The sequence below is a fragment of the Alligator sinensis genome, unplaced genomic scaffold, assembly GCF_000455745.1.
Source record: "Alligator sinensis unplaced genomic scaffold, ASM45574v1 scaffold284_1, whole genome shotgun sequence".
NCBI lineage: Eukaryota > Metazoa > Chordata > Crocodylia > Alligatoridae > Alligator > Alligator sinensis.
The window spans coordinates 659,753-679,830 of record NW_005842105.1 but is presented as its reverse complement, the minus strand read 5'-3'; the positions used below and the strand labels follow the sequence as shown (position 1 = coordinate 679,830).

Genomic DNA, 20,078 nt, shown 5'->3' with positions numbered 1-20,078 from the left:
CCCAAAATCGGGCCTCTTCTCGTGCAATAAAATGTTACTGTTTTTCAGACGGTTCACCAAACGGGTGTATGTATCTTTACCAAATGAGGAGGTAAGTGGCTTTATGTACATTTCTTTCTCTGAATTTTGAAACCTTTCCTAAATTTTTCAAAGCTGTAGACCATTGCAAACTATTGACTTTTTCTTTTATTTAATGTTTATGGTGTAGGAGATTTCCCTCCCCATCTCCCTTCAACCTCCCCCAAATATCCTAATTACACTTATAATGCAAGAACCTAAACCATTCTAAGATTCCTGTTCATATCAAATCTGTTAGTAGCTGTTCCCTCCTCCTTGAACAACTTGCCATCACAAGCAATGCAATTATTTAAATAACCAAGGGCATGTTTTGATCTGCCCAGAATATTGTATATTTGCAGAACCAGGCTTGTTTGGTTTAAGATGAGATTCTTTAATGTAAAAGATAAACTAGCTTAGTCTCATCCTAGCAGTTCTTTTAGCATTAAAAATACCCCTTCCCCCCAGCACTATTCATTAGCTTGCCAGCAGCAGGAAAAGAAGAATTTTAGGATTCTAGTGCAGTAACCATGATTGTACAGCTGAAACCAGTGGACTTACTGATTTTAGTGTTTACTGAGTTCATGTGTTTTTATTTAAGAGGGATAAATATGAACAACATAAATACTACAAGCATCATTTATAATATCTGCTTAGTTCACAAAATAGTCAGTAATAATCATCATTCAATTTTGTAAGTAATTTATAACTGATGAATGTTTCTTTTCAGACCAGACTGATTTTACTAAAAAACCTTTTAAGCAAGCAAGGAAGCCCATTGACCCAAAAAGAGCTGGCCCAACTAGCTAGGTGAGTACTTCATTGTTATACTGTGGACCAGCAATATTTCTAGCATTCATTTTAGCTACTTCTGTTTACTTTGAATGGAATTTATGCTAATAATGTATAACTTGAGAATGAACTGTACATATTCTGGAAGATATGAAGGCAGCACCACCCTTTTCTGAGACTAAGAGTACTGTTCATACTATTTTCTCACCACCCAGGTCTGCTGTTGAAACATGCTGATCAGCACTCTGCCTGAGGCAGGAGCAGAAGGGAAGCTCTTTCCCATCCATACTCTGGGCGAGCCCCATCTTTTTCCCTGCTGCCAAAAGAGAGCACCTGCTTATACATTTTGTGTGCATTTCAGGTTGAAAAAGCATCTCATTTGTTTGGGTTTTGCTTTTTCATGATTTGTAGATTCTTGGGGCTGGTAATACAGAAATTGCAGGCACAAAATTACAGAGACTTTGTAATTTGTGTGGTCTTTCTGGTATTTTTATCTGAACTTGAATTGAAATAGCCCTAAAAGTTACTTATCTTTTATCCATAGCGAACATTGATTTTTCACTCTTAAGGATCACTACGTAGCTATATGCTTATCCTGTAAAAGTGGTTGCATTACAAATATTCTTTTGGGGACAGAAAATGAAGAGAATTTAAGAAATATTCTTTAACATAAGCACAAGTTTTCTCTCTGACCATATTTTTGAGGAGGTGAAGTCATCTTGGTAGACCAGGAAGAGGAGGAAAACTGAACAATGTAGACAGCATCAAAAATGTCAATGGCTCCAGTATAGCCATTAATAGTAGTAATAATGTTGGCATGTATGGTCTTCTGGGCTTGTATGTCAGCCTCTTTGTATCCATAGCATTACATATTTGAGGCACAATTTAGTTATTTTCCATTGTCATCTTAATTCATACATGGAGCTTAATGTTGCCGGTGCTAGCACCAGACAGTAAAAAGGAATTAGGTGCTGATGGCAGATTTTATGCACCATATACAAACCAAATTCAGTATGCAACTTCTTTATGTTCTCACTTTTCCTGCTACAGACTTTGTTTGATTTATGTTCACATCTCCTTATTTGGAAAGTATATGGGATTTGCTCTGATGTTTAATTCTTTATAATCAACAAGTTTTTCTGCCCCAAAGCCCCCTAAAATAATGGGGTGCATATTGCTAACTGCATCATGAACGATTTGCTTTAACTGCTGTTGTGAAGCTCAGCAGTGTAGTAATGGTTGTTTTCAGAAAGGCAAGGTGCATAGTAAGCAGGTCTCACTGTCCTTTACCACTACAGTTATTTTGTACAATCAGTCTTTTCAGTATAAAAAAGGGTTGGTTTCCATTTTTGTGGAATTCAAGTCTTCTGAGATGCTGTGGCCACAGCTGCAGCAGCATTCCCGTGAGACTCCATTCTAGCTCCTTTCAACTTCCACAACAGCCACGATTGTAGTCAGAATACCTACAAAAAACTAGCTCTTGAATCAAGAGCAGCAGATTCTAAGGTTAATTCCAGACAAACTGAGATGATGGTGGTTAGTGGTCAGAATCCGAAGTAGTTCTGAAGATACTATCTCCATCTGCCTTCAGAAACATACAGTCTTAGAATGTGGGCTCCCCATGAACTGGATGACAGGGCACCAGGGGCCAGATTTAGCCCTTGGTTCACCATCCCTAATCTAAAACATGTACAGTTGTGCTAGATTTGGAACATGCAGTTTGCAAAGCCTGAGGATACGTCATTTGTTGGTTCAAGGATTTGGTCATGGAATAAACTTCCAGAGGAAGTGGGGCCCACCCAGTGTCTGACAATCGCTGGGAAATGTAACAGAACCTACATTTTTTAAAAGCATTTGCACTCTAACTATAACTTCTTCTATGATTAAAAATATATTGTTTTGCTTTAGGTTTTTTTTAATACGTTACCCAAAGGGAGACAAGGTTCCTTGGGTGAATTTGATATCTTTTATTAGACCAACACAAATAGTTGGAGAATAGTTATTAAGCAAGCTTTCAGGTTCAAAAACCCTTCGTCAGGCTAAGGAAGTTTCAGCAGTTGGTGTGTGCTCTTCCTGGATGGAATGAAAAGTAAAGAAGCCAGGGGCTGGGCTGGGGAGTCAGTTGCCAGGCAGATTATAATGCATCAAAAATCCAATGTCTATGTTTAGTCCCTGATCTCTAGTATCCAGGAGGTTGATGAAATGGAGCTCATAGGCTCGTCTCTGGGAACTGTTTTGTAAGTTTCCCTTGAGGATCAGGACTGAGAGATTGGAGAGAGAGTGTCCCTCCTGTGAGAAATGTGCCCCCCACCAGTAATTGTGTATTTCTCTCTTTGATGGATTTCTGGTGTGCATTCATTCTGGTGCGCAGTTGTTGTTTGGTCTCCTACGTATTTTCCATCAGGGCATTTGGTGCATTGGATGAGGTATACTACATTTCTGGAGGTGCAGATGTAAGATCCTGGGATGCTGATGGCTCTGTTGTGGGGTGTAGTAATAGTGGGGGTGGTGGAGATGTGTTGGCAGGTTTTGCATTTCTTGTCCTGGCACGGTCTGGATCCTTTTGGTGTGTTCTGGGCTTGAGGAAGTTTGCTTCTGGTGATGAGGTTGGCGAGGTTCGGTGCTTGTCTGAAGGCTAGGATGGGTGGCTCTGGGAAGATCTTTTTAAGAATAGGGTCTCTTTCTAGTATGGATTGCAGTTTTTTGAGGATTTTCTGTACAGGTTCAAGGGAGGGGTGATATGTCATAACCAGCGGCGTGCAATTTGTGGGGGGGTTTCTTCTGTACTGCAGCAGTTCTTCACGTGGTATCCGGGTGGCTCTTTCAAACATACGATCTATCTCTCTGGACGAGTGTCCTTGCTGGGTGAAAGCCATTTTAAGATTGGTGAGGTGGCGATCCTGGGTGTTCTCTTCAGTGTAAATGCGGTGGTATCTGAGGGCTTGGCTGTATATCACAGCTTTTTTGGTGTGTTTAGGGTGATTGCTGGTTCTGTGCAGTTACGTATGTTGGTCTGTGGGTTTCTTGTATACTGTGGTCTGTATTTTACCCTTCTGGATACTGATCATTGTGTCTAAAAAGGAGATGTTGGTGCTGGAGTATTCTAAAGAAAGTCAAATGAAGGGATGGTAATTGTTGAATTTCTGATGGAACTCAATCAGAGATTGTAGGTTTTCAGTCCAAATGATGAAGATGCCATCGATGTATCTTAAGTATAGCAAGGGTTTGATGGTGCAGTTCTTGAGGAAGTCTTCTTCCAGGTGGCTTATAAAAAGGTTGGCATACTGTGGGGCCATTTTAGTGCCCATAGTTGTTACCCAAAGGGACACACTTATTAGCTGCATCACTATTGCTGTTTTTACATAGAAGGCACTCTTACTTTGTAGTATGGGATATCAGTAGAAACCAATAAGATAGTTATAGTACCTGATGTATTAAATATATAAGTATTATTTGCTGTGGCCAGATAATATGGAAAAAAGTGTATCAACCAAAGTTATAAATGTAATGGATAATTACTTTCATGATATGAGATTTGCCCCCAATAACACACTGCATTGTATAAACTTCCTCTCTTCCCCCCCACCCCCCAACTTATTCCTTTTAGTCTTTGTTGTGTTCTGCTGTTAATCAGGGTCCAAGTCTTGCAGTAGAGTGGGTAATCCAGGAAATCTGACATGTGGTAGAAGCAAAATAAAAGCATTTGTTGTTACGTTAGTCAATAGGGTGCATCCCCATGAGTGTGCACGTGCAGTCTGAGGCGCCACAAACCACATGTGGTGAATATACAGGTGTTTGCCACATTGCTGATTTGCAGTATAGTGGGTTTTTTGACAATGGGAGATGCAGGTGTTAAAAAAAACAAACAAACAAACCTCGCCACTAAAAGATGCAGGTGTTAAAAAAAACAAACAAACAACCCTCGCCACTACCAATAGCGGTGCACCACACATGGTAGCAGCATGCACCACCAGAATAATAGAATCATAGAAAATTAGGGTTGGAAGGGACCTCAGCTGGTCACCTAGGCCACCCCCCTGCTCAAAGCAGGATCATCCACAAGTAGATCATCCCAGCCAAAGCTTTGTTTAGTCAGGTCTTAAAAACCTCCCAACAATAGAGATTCCACCCCCTCTCTGAATAACCTGTTCTAGTGTTTTACTACCCTCCTAGTGAGAGAATACTTCCTAATATCTAACCTAAAATTCCCTTGGTGCAACTTGAAACCATTGCTCCTTGTTCTGTCATCTGCCATCACTGAGAACAGTCTATCCTCTTTCGAACTCCCATTCAGGTAGTTGAAGTCTGCTATTCAATCCCTTGTCTTCTCTTCCCTAGACTAAATAAGCCCAGTTCCCTCAGCCTCTCCTTATAAGTTGTGTTCCCTAGGCCCCTCACCATTTTTGTTGCCCTCTGCTGGACTCTCTCCAATTTGTCCACATCCTTTCTGTAGTGGGGGGCCCAAAACTGGACACACTACTCCGGCTGTGGCCTCACCAGTGCTGAATAGAGGGGAATAATCGCTTCCCTTGACCTGCTGGCAGCACTCCTCCCAGTGCAGCCCAGTATACCTTTAGCCTTCTTGGTAACAAGAGCACACTATTGGCTCATGTTCAGCTTATTGTGCACTGTAACCCCTAGGTCCTTTTCTGCAGAGCTGCTGCCCAGCCAGTCAGTCCCCAGCCTGTACTGGTGCATGGGATTGTTCCATTCTAAGTGCAGGACTTTCCATTTGTCCATGTGCTTGTTGAACCTCATGAGATTCCTTTTGGCCCAATCCTCCAATTTGTCTAGATCACTCTGAATCCAGCCTAACCCTCCAGTGTATCTACTACTCCCCACAGCTTGGTGTCATCTGCAAACTTGCTGTGTGCACTCTATGCCATCTTCCAGGTCATTGATGAAGACATTGAACAAAACTGGCCCTAGGACCGACCCCTGGGGCACTCCACTTGATACTGGCTGCCAACTAGGTATCGAGCCGTTAGCTACTGCCCTCTGAACCTGATGCTTCAGCCAGTTTCTGTCCACCTTGCAGTCCATTCATCTAACCCATACTTCCTTAGCTTGTCTGCGAGAATGTTGTGGAAGATCATATCAAAAGACTTGCGAAAGTCAAGGTATATCACATCCACTGATCTCCCCATGTCCACAGAACCAGTCATTTCATCATAGAAGGCAACCAGGTTGGTCAGGCATGACTTGCCCTTGGTGAATCCATGCTGGCTCACCACCTTCTCCAAATGCTTGAGAATTCCTTGAGGATCTCCTCCATGATTTTTCCAGGGACTGAGGTGTGGCTGTAGTTCCCTGGATCCTCCTTTTTCCCTAAACATGGGCACTATGTTTGCCCTTTTCTAATCATCCAGGACCTCTCCTGATTGCCATGAATTTTCAGAGATGATGGCCAGTGGCTCTGGAATATCAACAGCCAACTTCCTCAGCACCCTTGAGTACATCCCATCCAGCCCCATGGACTTTTGTGTGTCCAGCTTTTCTAAATAGTTCTTAACCTGTTCTTTTGCCACTGTTGGCTGCTCACTGCCTCCCCAAAGTGTGTGCTGCCTAGTGCAGTAGTCTTGGAGCTGACCTTGCCTGTGAAGGAATACAAAACTGGAGCCAGGCTCTGTGGCTCTGGATGGCTGCCGCTGCTGCCTTGGGAGGCCCCCAGGTAAGGTTTCTGGGGCCAGTACAGGAGCTGTCCCCAGCCTCCCCTACCCCACCTGGAACAATTTGCCCCACACCAACCCCACATACAGGAGCATGCACAGCAGCAAAAAGCAGTGGCACAAATTTGGGCCGCTGCTTTTTTTGCTGCAGCAACCACACACCCCTGCATGTAATGACATGCCCACAGAGGTTAAAAAACATATGCAAGATGTATTTTAAGGTTGTGTTTTTTTAAAGCAAGTATTTCAGAGTACAGGGCACTTAATAGCTAGGGGTCTATTTAAAGACAATTAATGCATCTGCTTAAGAGCAAGTGTTTTATAAACTATTTTTCAGTTGCAGTTCTCAGCTTTGTTTTTCTAGCATGCTGTTTTACATTTAATACTGATTTACTACTTTGTTAATAGGTAAAATATCTTTACTTGTGAAGTATGTTCAAACTAGTATGTTTATGTAATGTCCATAGCTTTTCTTTTTCCCTGAGGGAAATGCTATTTAGCTTTTAGTAGAATTTGCTTGGAGACGTGGCAATATTGCAAGCTTGTTCCATATTTTTTTCTCCCTTCTAACACTTTTTTTATACAGAATGACAGATGGATATTCAGGAAGTGATCTAACTGCACTAGCAAAGGATGCAGCACTGGGCCCTATTCGAGGTAAGCAGTATAACTTTTCACATAGATTTTCTAGGCAAAATTAAATGCCTTCAGGACCTTTGAATATATTGTTACCGTCTTCCCCCTTATTCCTTTATCTCTCTAAATTAACATATTTAAGTTGGACCCAGGAGGTATTGGGTCTTTTGCTGCTGTGCATGGTAAGATGGGTCTAGTTTTACTTTACAATTTGTCACTACATGACAAAAAGAAACATTATTGACTCCCTGCAGATGACACATTTTAACGTTCTTTGCCTTAGTTTATAGTACATATCCCAGTTTCTTTCCAGGGTAACTGAACCCTCATCTTTGTCTATCCCTGCTTGCTTAATTGTATGCTTTGTTTGCTTCATGAATCGGATGAGAACAATTTTTTGGAGGCTGATGGTCTGTAATCTTCTGGAGGTGGTACTGAAAGGGGAATACTTATTAATTCACCACATTCATTTGCCTTTCAGCCTGTTAATACCAAATGTACCTTTGAATGACAGTAATGAGTCCATCCAGTTGTGGCTACCCCTGTGATATTGCCATCTTTGACACTTGCTGATAAAATCATTGGCAAAGCTGGAGCCAAAAAATGCTTGTTTCAGAACAGCATATGACTTAATTCTCTGTCTATGCCTTCTAGGTATTGCTACTGTTTGGTAATGTTGTACTGCGTGTCAGCACAAGGTGTTTTTTTAATTAAAAAATTATGATTACTTCGCACCTTGGAGTATCCAAGTATTGTCTATGCAGATCCACACTTGTCCACTTTGCTCACTACTTTGAAGTCTGGAATTAGATTTCAGATAGGCAGAGATTTGTCTAGTTGGAGGATACAGTTAGTCTCTACACCACCATCACGTGGTTGTGAATGGTGTTTAAAATGGGTAATGGATTTGAGGCGCTAGGTACAAATCCTAATATGTAGGTTTGCAAATGTACTACATTCTGAACTTTGTTACTAAGTAGCTCCATTTTTCTTTGTTCTACCCTCCATAGCCACTTTTAATGGGCAGTCAGTCATGAGTCGAGTAAAAATTTATGGGAAAAAGTTTTTCATATATTGTGAAAACTGGGATGTTATTGCACCCATCAGTGTCTCATAAGTGATATTCTTATCTGTTTCTTCTATAAGTTGGAGAAATGTATTAAAATGTCTGTGCATTTTATTTCCAGTGTAAATGCTACGTATGTGGCATTTTCTTCATATGAAAGAAAAAAGTTTAACCCCCCCATCCTCCCCCCCCCCCAACAAAAACAAAACCAAACCCTAAGATTCTGTGGTTTGCAGTTCCCTGCTTCTGACTTGTCTCAATATGTTTTTATAAGTTCCTTCTATTTGTAACTCTCTGACCTCCACCTAGACTCATTCACTACTAGGGAGACGGAAACAACTGGATAAATAAATGTCTCATGTTAATCCCTGTGCAATCTGTTTTCACATTATAACCCCATTGACCACGGAATCATTGCATTTAAACCTCTACACACTTGTTTGACTTGTATGTAGGGGTTTGTTCAACAACAATTCTGTCGACACAGTGGGGAAGAGTAAAACACATGCTCTAGTACAATTTGAATTGATTTTTTAAAAATAAAAATTACATCAATATCAGTAATGAACAGAAATACAACAGACATGTAGCTATCCCGGGTGTTAGCTGGCTGCTACTGCATTTTGTTTGTAGGTGGCAAAGAAGCAGTTTAGAGCCTATTTTACGTTTTAGTATTAGCTACCCTGAGGTAGACATGGACAGAAAACACCTAAACCATTATGATATACACAGATTGACTATGGGGAAAGGGGCATTTTATTTTCTCCCTGATTCTTTCAGGAGTAATTCTTTTCTGTGTTGGGGAAAATTACCCCACTTCAGGGGTTTGTTACCTGTTTACTAAATAAATATATCTATATACATATATATAGATGTTTATTTAACCTATATAACATGTAGGTGTTTGTGGTTTCTGTGTCTCGGTTATGCTGGCTCAGCACAACCAAAAGGAGTAAAAGCCAAGAAAATTAAATCACTAAAGCTTCAGTCATCAGATCTGAATACATAAGGAACAGATCCACTGAGATACAGAGGTGCCGGTTTAGTCACTTTTCTGACTAAAACTATGTAAAATGTTCCTAAACATCCAAAGTCTTGGTATTTCCTGTGAAACTAATAGATCTTATTTTTTGACAGAACTAAAACCAGAACAGGTGAAGAATATGTCAGCAAGTGAGGTATGATAATTTCCCATGCCTTTCTTCTTTTTTGGGTAGGATGCATAGATTTCTAAAATAAAATATTCTTGTCTAAATTTTATGATCTAAATTATGTGCTGTGTATTAACCACAAAACAGTAATATTTCATTTTGAAGTGAAAAGCCCCCTGAAAATATTGGTAACATGAAATCCTATAAATTAGTTTAGTAGTGATTATCAGTTATTTAGAAAGTAAAAAATATTTGCCAATAACGGTAAAAGGCATATTAATGACTTCTGGGAACCATTTTGAAATACTCTTTTTATACATAGCAAATGGTCATAAAAGCTGGACGGAGAAAGGGAATGGCCAAACCATCAAATAGCAGCAGTTACTAAGTAGCTAGGGCTTCATGCAGAGCAACTGCTGAGCAGGAGCTGTCCACCTGCTTGCTTTCAACCTTTAGTAGTTGGAAGCTAAGCTACAGTAATGCTGTACTGTTTCACTCAGGGGTAAGCTGCCTGCTTTAGTTTCCACTTACGTGGGTGAGAACAGGCTGGTGAATAGGTAGTGCATGTGTCGGCTTCCACAGGCAGCCACTGTCCCCTGTGTTAAGAACCGTGTTTGAGATAATGGTGCTAGTTAAACTTGTGTCTTCATAATCAATGTGCTTAGGCTTCTGTATACCAAAAAAAATGGGGAGTGGGGAGCATGCAGTGCTCAAGTTGGCAAACATTAAATAAGTGGCTTTGAATCCATGTTTGTCTCAATAAGGGTGTTTTGGCTTTTTTTTTTTAAGATGCAGAAGTCTTCCTATTATCACTCATTCAAAATGACTCTTGTTAAATTACTGTTTGAAAGTATTAATTTTCAGAGCAAAATTACTATAAAGAGTTGGCTCTGCTGCAGTTTATTAAAGCTAGGTCCTAATCTGTTATGCTGGGTAAGGTAGGCCTGAACAGAAACTCTCCGGATGAAATGCCAGACAAAAAATCCTGGGCACAGCCCGGGTTTATATTCATACATGAACTTTTAGGTAGACTCATCTTGGCTGAAAACTGCAAAATGGTTGGCATCAAATGCATATATAAATAACTCTCCTCTTGCTTATCTTCTGGTCAGAATAGCCATGGTCCTTTGAGGAGTGTCACAGATACTGAGTTTAACTCTACATTTGAGTGGACCTCCCTTCTGTCTCAAGCCTTTAGTTGTCTCCTGTATTTGGGGTAGTGTCACACAATTCCCTCAGGAGCAATGATAGCAGCCTCCAGTAACTAAACAGCTTTCTTTGGAGAAGGTTTTCAAATGTTTTGATCTCTAGGTGTCACTTCAGCTTGGAATGGTAACGTTGCCGGGGAGGTTGCTTGTTTGGATCCATTGCCATTTTTGAGCTTGTCTTTCCTACAGCCATAAAAAAAATCTTTATTCAGAAAACACTAAATCCCACCATCCAATAACTTTCCCTCACTTACCAGAGCATGACAATGCTAATAAATTCATACCTATTATCTCTACATCTGTCAAATGAATTGACCAACTCAGCAGCCTAAGTAATGTGTCACAGCTTATTTATGATACAGAAGCACAGAGCCTCTGCTGTAGCTTTAAAGGGGGGGAAAATTGCACTTAATTTCAAAAAGCAGGAAAAATGTCCAATAAGTCCAAAACCCTTCAGAAATCCTACCTAAAATCTGTGGAAGCAACCTAGGATTACATCTTCATTCAAGGCAGAGGAGATAAATGAACTTGTATTACAGGTTTTTCTGTTCTAATTGGCTGGTCCCCGGTATGTCCGTGTATAGTTGGAGGGAGAAGTTTAATTTCACAGTTGCTTATTTCTCCAGCAGTGCAGCTTTGTTGTCCAAGCTCTTCTTTGAAGTAAAGTAGCTCAAATAAGAAGTGGTTTCACCCTGGAAAATAAGACTCCTGCAACTTTATGCTATACTTGTAAACTGTATTTGTATTCTGAAGATTTGCCTTTGATAGGGAAGGCGGTGAAAGTAGTGAAGTGACGGAACGGTGATTTGTGCCCAAAAGCATGTCTAACATCAGTTGGTCCAAAAAAGATACCAGAAAAGAAACCTCTTACACATTTCTAGGACCAGCATAGCTGCAACGACACTCCAGCTGTACTAACCATATCATTTATGCGTGTACTTTCCTTCTGTTTTAAGCATACTCAGGCAGCCGTGTTTGGGTCATAGGCTCATTGTACGGCTAGCAGAAAGCCTTATTGCCATGGGATCTGATTGTATTAAATATAAAAGTTGCTGCATGAAAATGTCTTGTGCTATTTGAAGGTTGCTGCTGCCACACAAACACAAGGCTCAAGAATTTCTGAAACTGTAATGTGTGCATTCACTTGATGACACAAGTATTAGGACCACAGGCTATAGAGACAAAGTTGTCTAAGGACATGGAAGATGTAGAAAATGTTGTTTGCCTGGCAGATGGTCTATTTACCAGCCTGACTGTTCTGCCCTTACGTGAATAAACTTTTGTCTTCTACTTCTTTGTATATCCTGGCTGCTCACTTGATTTCTTAGAGCAATATTCTGAAATTACACTCTAAATTGTGTTCAGGTGTAAGGGGATACTGTCCATGCATATGTGCTTTCTTGAGACTGCTGGCACCATGCAGCAAAATCTTGCTGACATCTTAATCCTGTTATCTGTGAAAAAGGGGACGGTGTGAACAAGGTCATACCGCTTCTATAGATACTTGCCTCTTCATAGGCACTAGCTACTGCCATCTAGAGGAATGAGGCAACATTTCACCTTATTTTGGTCTTCGCTGCTTTAGCAGTGTCCAATTTATTTATTTATTTCTAAGGTCCTATCTATAGAACGTCTTATTGTAATCTTTTAATTTGGGTTTGAGTAACCAAAATAACATCCATTTACCTTGCTTATTTCTTCACCCCCCCCCATCAAGTTAAAAGCATAAATTTGAGTAAGCAAATTTACATAAAACCATTTTTTGTCCTAAAAGGCCTCTGCATTTTTGTTTAGATGAGGAATATCAAATTGACGGATTTCACAGAGTCTTTGAAGAAGATAAAGCGCAGTTTGAGCCCTCAAACCGTGGATGCATACATTCGCTGGAACAAGGACTTTGGCGATACCACAGTTTGAAACACTCCTTTGTAAAAGTGAGAGAAGAAAGTGCTATCAGCAAGAAGCAATTGGTACAGACTGCTGGACTGCAGCTAGAGTTTACAGGACTTTACAGATCTTTATCTGCACTAAAGCTTGAGATTGAATAAAGAAAAAATGTACAATGTGAAATATGTTGATCAAGGCTTCCTTGCCATTTGTGCACAGGGCACTCTAAGTTAGAGCACAATAAGACCTGGGGTAAACTCTCTAGCAATCTAATCATGATATAAACAATACTTTGTGCATTGTGTTGTAGCTAGAAGGTTCCAATGGCATTTACTGTTGGAAGGCCCTACTCCCTTAGTTTATTTTATAATTTTGCTTATGGTGTTGACTTTTCCTGCTTTCTTCCTGATAACAACTAACTTAACTGGACTTTTGTAAATTTTTATTGTTTCCATTTTTGACATTTTTATTCACACTGTGCCAAATAAACAATTTCCCTATGCAACAGGAAGAACAGCATTGGGGAGTAGCATTATTAAAAAAGGATAAAGCAGCTGGTCTGTTATTACTTTCTTTTGTCTGGTTGTATTGTGGCTATACAGTTCACATGACAGTTTTAAATTATTTGCTAGCAGAATGGCGCAAAAAAGAAACTTCTAAAAACAAAAAAATCAGTTTTACGATTACATCATAAAATTGTTAGACTAAGCCATTCTTTACCTGCAATATTGTTTAATGCATTTGCGCAGCTTACACTGTAGAATGCCAGCTTAACTTTATGATGCAAAACTTTCACATGAAGACCAACTGACACATGAGAGGGTAAGTCATAAACTGTCAGATTTTTGAAACTGAAGTCTTACAGTCTGTACAAGTTTACTTCCATTTTGGTCCTTACCTTTTTAAATTTTAAGTGTGCATTAAGGGAAGAGGCTACAGATTTAATACACACTGGCATTTTTATAGCCTTCATATGTTTTGGTTTATATACTGGTATCTATTCTAGATTCAGCTGATCTGTTTTTGTTAAAGTAAGTATGGTCTTAATGAAAATCCAGGTATTTGTATTTATACTGTGATAAAGGGAAATACATTCTTGCCCTTTTATTGTATAGGGTTGATATTTATTTTTTTTTATTTATTTATTTTTTTTACAAACTCAACTGTGGAGCTTAAAAGTTTGACAAAAAAGTGATTGTAGGAAGGATTACAGTCTCAGCTTTGGAAAACTTCTTTCAGTAATGTTAGACACCCCACCTTACTGAAGATTTTGCCAGAGATATAATGTATTCATTTGCATCTTCAGTAATAATGTTCCTAAATCAGTTTATACAGATTTTTTTAGCTTTCTTAAATTAGCAACAGAATTATCTATTAAGATTTTCATTAAAAGAAATGTTCTTACATATGGAGGAATAAAGCAGTTTAAAACAGTCTAGGGATAGTTGATCTTAGCAATTATAAAAATAATTTGCTGAAGCAGAGCTGCTGTGCTGCTGATACCACCAGAGAGCTGTCTTTTGTTCAGTAACTGATAGCAGGAACTAAATCGTAAAAGCTGCGTCAAAACTGTACAGAGGTGTATATGTGACTGTTCTAGGGTTTCTCTTTTTTCTTCTTTGTTTTAAACTGCCGATTGCTTAACATAACAAAAAAATCAGTTAAGGCGATGAGACATGATAAGAAATACAGGAGGTTGTGTTACACAAACGTTTTTTGAAGACTGAAAGGCTTTCAAGATTGGCATTTTTTAAACATGTTTATTATACATAATTTAAGGTGTATGGGTTCTTTTCCCCTGATCCATCTCTCTCCAGTTTAAACTAGCCAGCAGCACTAAAGGATTTCAGTGCCTCAGCTTTCTATAAAAAGCCTTTTAATTCCTTGTTGTCTGGCTTTTGTTCTGCCTTAGGACTATGAAGTGTCTGTTTTGCACCACTTGGCTAACTCATACCATTTTTGTTAGGCTTGGGGCCAAGGTTGGTTAGTATTACTTTAGTTATACAGAAGGGTACTGTAACAGTTGAACGTCTAGCAAAGACTCTGCATCTTCTCTCATTGTTATCTAAACTTGCCTTTGTCATTTTGGTGCAGTAATTACTTTATATGGTAAACAGATCTCTTGTAAACTTTATTTTTAGTCAGGTTTTGTGCTGTCCAACCTACACTTTTACTTTACTCAAACAGGAAGAAATGTACTAGAGTCTTATACAAGAAGTGTAATTCAGTGCAACCTTTTTCACTTGCAGTATAGGGATCATGTTCACCTGCAACAAAATTACACCTATATGCAGCACTTATCATGCAGAAGACCATAAACATGCATAGGGCAAATCAGTTTAGGAAATATCTATTTCATACAAATCAGTACAGGTCATAAGGTAGAGTCTAGGCATATGTGGACAATTACTAATACTTATTGTTATAGTTGCTATCTAACCTATCCTGAATATTATGTTTTTATAATGTGGGAACAGACTACGTACAGTATTATAGATGTTACTAACACAGCAGTGAGTACTAGGACTCCTTATCCTACTGTTTCTCTATTTTTGCCACAATTATTGCATTTTTGACAGCACCGTGAACTGATTTATCATCCATAGATTTCCTTTGAGCTTCAAGATTTACAGTTGGCTAAATGATTCTTTCTGAATTGGCAGTTCTGCCTTCTTCAGGGAAGTATCTTGGCATTTTGTTCTGTTCTTTGATGCATTTGTGGCCTAGAATTACCTGGATGCTTCTGTAAATCACTTGTAAAGTGAAATTAGCGGGGGGTTTTGTTCTGCATTTCAGGTTTAAGTATGTTCCAGTCCAGAAACTTCCGTTTATCCACTGGACTAACAGCATAAAAGCTGACATTTGAAATGTATGCTTTACTTTCGAAAGCTGTTGCTGTTTGTTAGATAAATGTGGATCTCTTTACAGATGGTTGCTTTTTTCCCCCCTAATCTGTTGAACTGAAGTAGGATAGACAGGAAATTGTTTGGCTTAAACTTCAAATGAAAGTGTAGCAGTCTTTCAAGTAATCAACTTTTTCAGAGTTCCCCACTACTCATTGCCTGACAATGATCATGCTTTCTTTAAAATGTCTAGAGTTCTGCTTATCTGGCCTCCTGCCTGTGTGCTTTTTAAATTCTGTTCTGTAGTCTTTTATCAGACTTATTAGAAGTGTCTATCTCTACCTTTGCTTTTCAGCAGAAGTTCTACTTCTGACTAACTGGAGGAAGAATTTTCTTTCTCTGACAGGTTCAGTTTCTATAAGAAAAAAATAAGTGCTTTCAGATGCTACTCTCCCTTTTTAGAATTAGTCTTTTTTCCAGTGTGGTGAATGTCACTCACTAATGCTGCAGCTGCTTCTGTACAGGACATTGAAATTATTAAGTAAGACTAATATAAATTTCCTAGGACTATAGACAGCCCTCAACTAAGTTTGTTATCACTTACTACTCTTAAAACTATTAAACAGTGCATTCTCTCAAAGCACAGAGATGTCTGGAAAGTACAGAGATACCCTAATAGCAGTTCAGTATTGCAGCACAGTAATGCAGACTTTTTTTCCTCAAAAGTATGAATTGGGAACAGCAAGGAATCTTGGAACTGGACCTAAAGTCTGTGAAATATTCCTGCCGTTTCTTCAGGGCAGGATACATAAGCAGCCATTACTTGCTTGGCAAATGACTCTTTTCAGACTGCACATAGTTTAAGCTTTAATCAAGTTGTCTACCACTTGAGAGCTTTTACCAAGGAAAAACAGTCATTCTTTAGCCAAATTTGACTAGCCATGCAAAAACAATGTTATAAAGAAAATGGCAAAAGCTTGATCAGTATTCTAAAAATGTAAAGAGGAATGAGGTCTGATCCCACTCTCAAAATGGATATAAGACAAATATGACTGAAAAGGGAACACTTGAGCATGACTAAGGTACCTTTCCATCATGGAGTAGGTCTCCCTCTCCCCACTCCTCTGCCCCCCTGCAGAAAGGACAGTTCAATCAATTAGGGTTACAAAATGTTGCAGCCCACTCTACATCCTGATTTGAAGTGCTTGTATTCCCCAGTACGGACTTGGCACCATACCATCCTATGCTAAAATTGTTTGTATTCTGTCCTATGTACATGGTCTAGTAACTGTTGAGGATCTCCTTATCTAAGTATAACCCACAAATTCCTCTTGCACTTCCCTGCACATCATGAGGGTCATTTTTATAGTAGGTCAGACTAGTTCTTATATATCTATGATGCTTGAATGACAGTTCAGGATCTTTCATGTATCTTGGCTTTGGAGTAGAGAAAGCATGTCCTGTGTTTAGGACTTGTTTGTTCCCATTTGTCTACATGTATGTCCGTCTGTGTCTGTCTTCTTAAAGTTCTCTTGACATTACTGGTTGTTAGGGGGCCTTGTGTGACATCAAGAATGGAGAAAATTAGCAAGTAGATAAACAACCAGCAGAGTCATTGTGGTGGGATTCTAATGATTGCTCTCCTTCAAGGCAGTTGCTGGTTTCACCATGACAGATACTTTTTGAGCCTTTATGTAGCATTGAAAGATATTACTTTATTTCCCTGCTTTTTGTTGTTTCCAGTGATTGTAATAGGAGTGTTTTCTAGGAAAGTGGATGAGTTTTGACACAGTTTTATAGATCTCATTCCTTAAAAACAAGAGAAGTTGTTTTGACTGTCCTTTCTTTTTCTTGCTGGGAAAGGACAGGATTATTGGTTACTGTCCAAAAGATATCTGCTAGCATACTCCTTATCCTAGTGGAAACTAATTTTGTTTTAGAGCGGTAACTGTTTACTTTGTCAATAACTACCTCGTGAACCCAGCAATAATTGGCAAGGTAAACACTTCAGTGGACAGATGGATCCATTAGCCAAACGTTGTAGGCTGTACCAGTACGTACTTGGGGCGTGACCTTTTCCTTTCCAGATTCTTAGATGTCTGAAATGTAGGACAGTGGTTCTCAACCTTCTTTGTATCGCGACTCATTTATAAACATTGATGGCCAGTCCTGCCCCAGTGCCTCTCACTCCTGACCCACTGCCCCCAGCCCCACAGTGTGTGGGGCAGGGGGTGGGTGTGTAGGGCATGGTCCCAAGCAGCCCCTTGCAGCCTGGATCTCTGCCAGCCTGCAAGGGAAAACCCATGGTTTCCCATCTTTTTCTCTCTTAAAGAAGACTCCATCTTAAAAGTTTGTTGATCTATTTTTAAAGTTTGTTCACAACCCCTTCATATATTCTTGCAGCCCATTTTTGGGTTGTGACCCATGGGTGGAAAAACACTGATGTAGGAGATCAAAGTTCTTTTACTGTAATTCTGTCCTTTTCTTCTTTGTAGATGGTTTAGATGGGTGTAGACAGACATAACATTCCAACATTACGTTTGTCGGTATGCTGTAATGTGTTTAGCACCATGCTCAAGATGCAGCTTCTCAGTTCTACATTACCCCTCTGCCTTTGGGAAACCAGAAATGGGAGAAGTCGCTAATGACTAAGGATGCATTTAAGAAACAGTTTGGCACTTCATGTGGAGAAAAGGTTGAACGGTATAGAGCATTGGCTTTTTCAGAAATCCAGGTTTCAGTTAAAGACCAAAGGTGCAGAAAAACAATACCCTTTTCCAGCAAACTTGCCAGATGACTCAAATTGGGTTAGGGGGAGTAATTGTATTGTTGCTTCAGAGGCTCTTACTTCAGGGTCTCAGTTTTATGAAATGTTGTAAGTATTGCTACCCAGTATTAAATTATATCCTTTTATTGGTACAGGAACCGTGTGTAAAGCATGATGAACACTCATGTGGCTTTAGTTCCACAATTTTGATTGTTCTCTAATAAAATGTTGCAATTTGTCTGTTTTTTACCGTTTCCCTGTCAGTTTTATTGCATAAAATGTCCACAACTTAGCTTTTTAATAAACATGAAGCCTATTGCATTGCTATTGTTTTTAAATTTCTCTGATGCTATAATACCAAATCATAGGAAAATTGTGTAACTACCTCAATTCAGTTTCTATGAGGCAGGTCTGAAGGACACTAAAACCAAGGAGAATAAAATCAAGAAAAACACTATAAACCTAAGTGCTACTTCCCAAATAAAATGGGTTGAAATTGAATATTTGATTACCACCAGTTTTGATAAATTACAAACAAAAAAGTAGAAACTAGTATTTAGATAACTACTTAATCCCTAGAGTCTCAGTCAACTCTTAAAAATGGGTAAGGAAAACATCGCTCAATGAGCTAAAACGTGTTTCTTTCAGCTGAGTGTTATGTGAGTAACGACATTTACAAAGATTGATTGGTTGGAGGGTGGCAGGAAAGTTAAGAGAACTGCTTTTTTTGAGGCTGGGGGAAGAATGATTTAGGATTTAAAGTAGGTCTGGAAATTTTGATTCTTCTTTTACGTGTTTGTCCATTTGGACATCCTCACTAGGTGTGCATACACCATAGAAGTCAAGCTTGGAGACTTTATCCTACTACATGTATGGTGTACTATAGTCCAGCTTTCTTATGCCCTGCACAGAAGAGATAAAAGGAGGTGCACACTTTCTGCTTTGCAGTTCTTCTCAGCTGTCAGCTTAAGATCTCCTGGTCTATTCTCATGATTCTAGGGATTCGCGTTTGAATTGAACCTTTTTCAAGAGCTGCAAACCTGTGTGTCCTGTGTCCCGTCTCCCATTCCATTCCCCCCCCCCCCCCCCCCCATCTGAATATATTCCCTTTAAGATAAAAGTTTTGGGTTTTTTTCCTTTGGGTTTTTTTCTGTCATCTTTGGTTTGGTTTGTGTTCACCCCCACCATTTTCTCTGACATGGTGCTACCATCTTTGGGTATTGTACCCAGTTTTGCTATTCTCTTATCTATCTTTTCACCAGGAAAAGTTCTTGCCCTTCCATTGTCTCAAGATGGATGACTTGGGGGGTGGGAGGGGGGGAGGCGTGGGGGTTCCTGGGCTTAATGGAGCATCTGGCTTGGGCTCTTCATATCTTGTTTGAAGTTCTAGAATGGTTTCTGTTACACACCAGGTTCCTTTAGGTGTTGCAAACCAGGAAAAAAAGACTAATTAGACTCCACTTTGAGGGATAGAGTTAAAATGTGTTGACCACTTAAGTCCTAAGTTTTATTTGTTGGCTAGCTGCAGTTTGTTAGCTAAGTCTCATGACTGCCTGGACAGCCTTTATAGATTTTCATCTATAAATGTATTATCAAGGTGGGCTTATAACTGGACTTCTTTTAAAGAAGGCCTTTTAACCCCCCGGTGTTTAAGGGGCATGCAGTATTTGAAACTTCACTGAAATCAGCTGTCTGTCACAGACCTTGGCATCCCACTCAGAGGCCACAGGGGCGATTGAAGTATTCTTGACCTGAAGGTTCCGTGTTCCCTATAAAGCAAATACCAGGCAGAGGTCTACAGTTTGGGAGAGACATATTAAAGTTGGGGTTCTTCATATTTCAAAGATTCCAGAGCCACCTTTATGGTACCATGGGTGCTCGCTCTCTAGCTCAACAGAAGAGGCACAACTAGCAGTCATTTGCTGTTTTAAGGCATTCTCTGCTAGACTTTTAAAGGCTGTGCATCAGCAATCACTTCAGGTGCATTTACTTGTCATGGCTT

At 39.5% G+C, this 20,078-nt stretch overlaps 1 protein-coding gene across 1 annotated transcript in view; it reads left to right on the top strand.

Moving 5' to 3' along the window:
• The window catches only part of SPAST (spastin), a 48,505-nt gene extending 35,486 nt beyond the window's left edge, over window positions 1-13,019 (top strand). Inside the window, exons 13-17 of the mRNA XM_006024508.1 lie at window positions 49-91; window positions 788-867; window positions 7,105-7,175; window positions 9,358-9,398; window positions 12,374-13,019. Of these exons, the coding sequence (XP_006024570.1) occupies window positions 49-91; window positions 788-867; window positions 7,105-7,175; window positions 9,358-9,398; window positions 12,374-12,496 (358 nt within the window). The 3' untranslated portion in view covers window positions 12,497-13,019. The remainder of the gene's footprint in view (window positions 1-48; window positions 92-787; window positions 868-7,104; window positions 7,176-9,357; window positions 9,399-12,373) is intronic.
• Window positions 13,020-20,078: the final 7,059 nt, after the last annotated feature.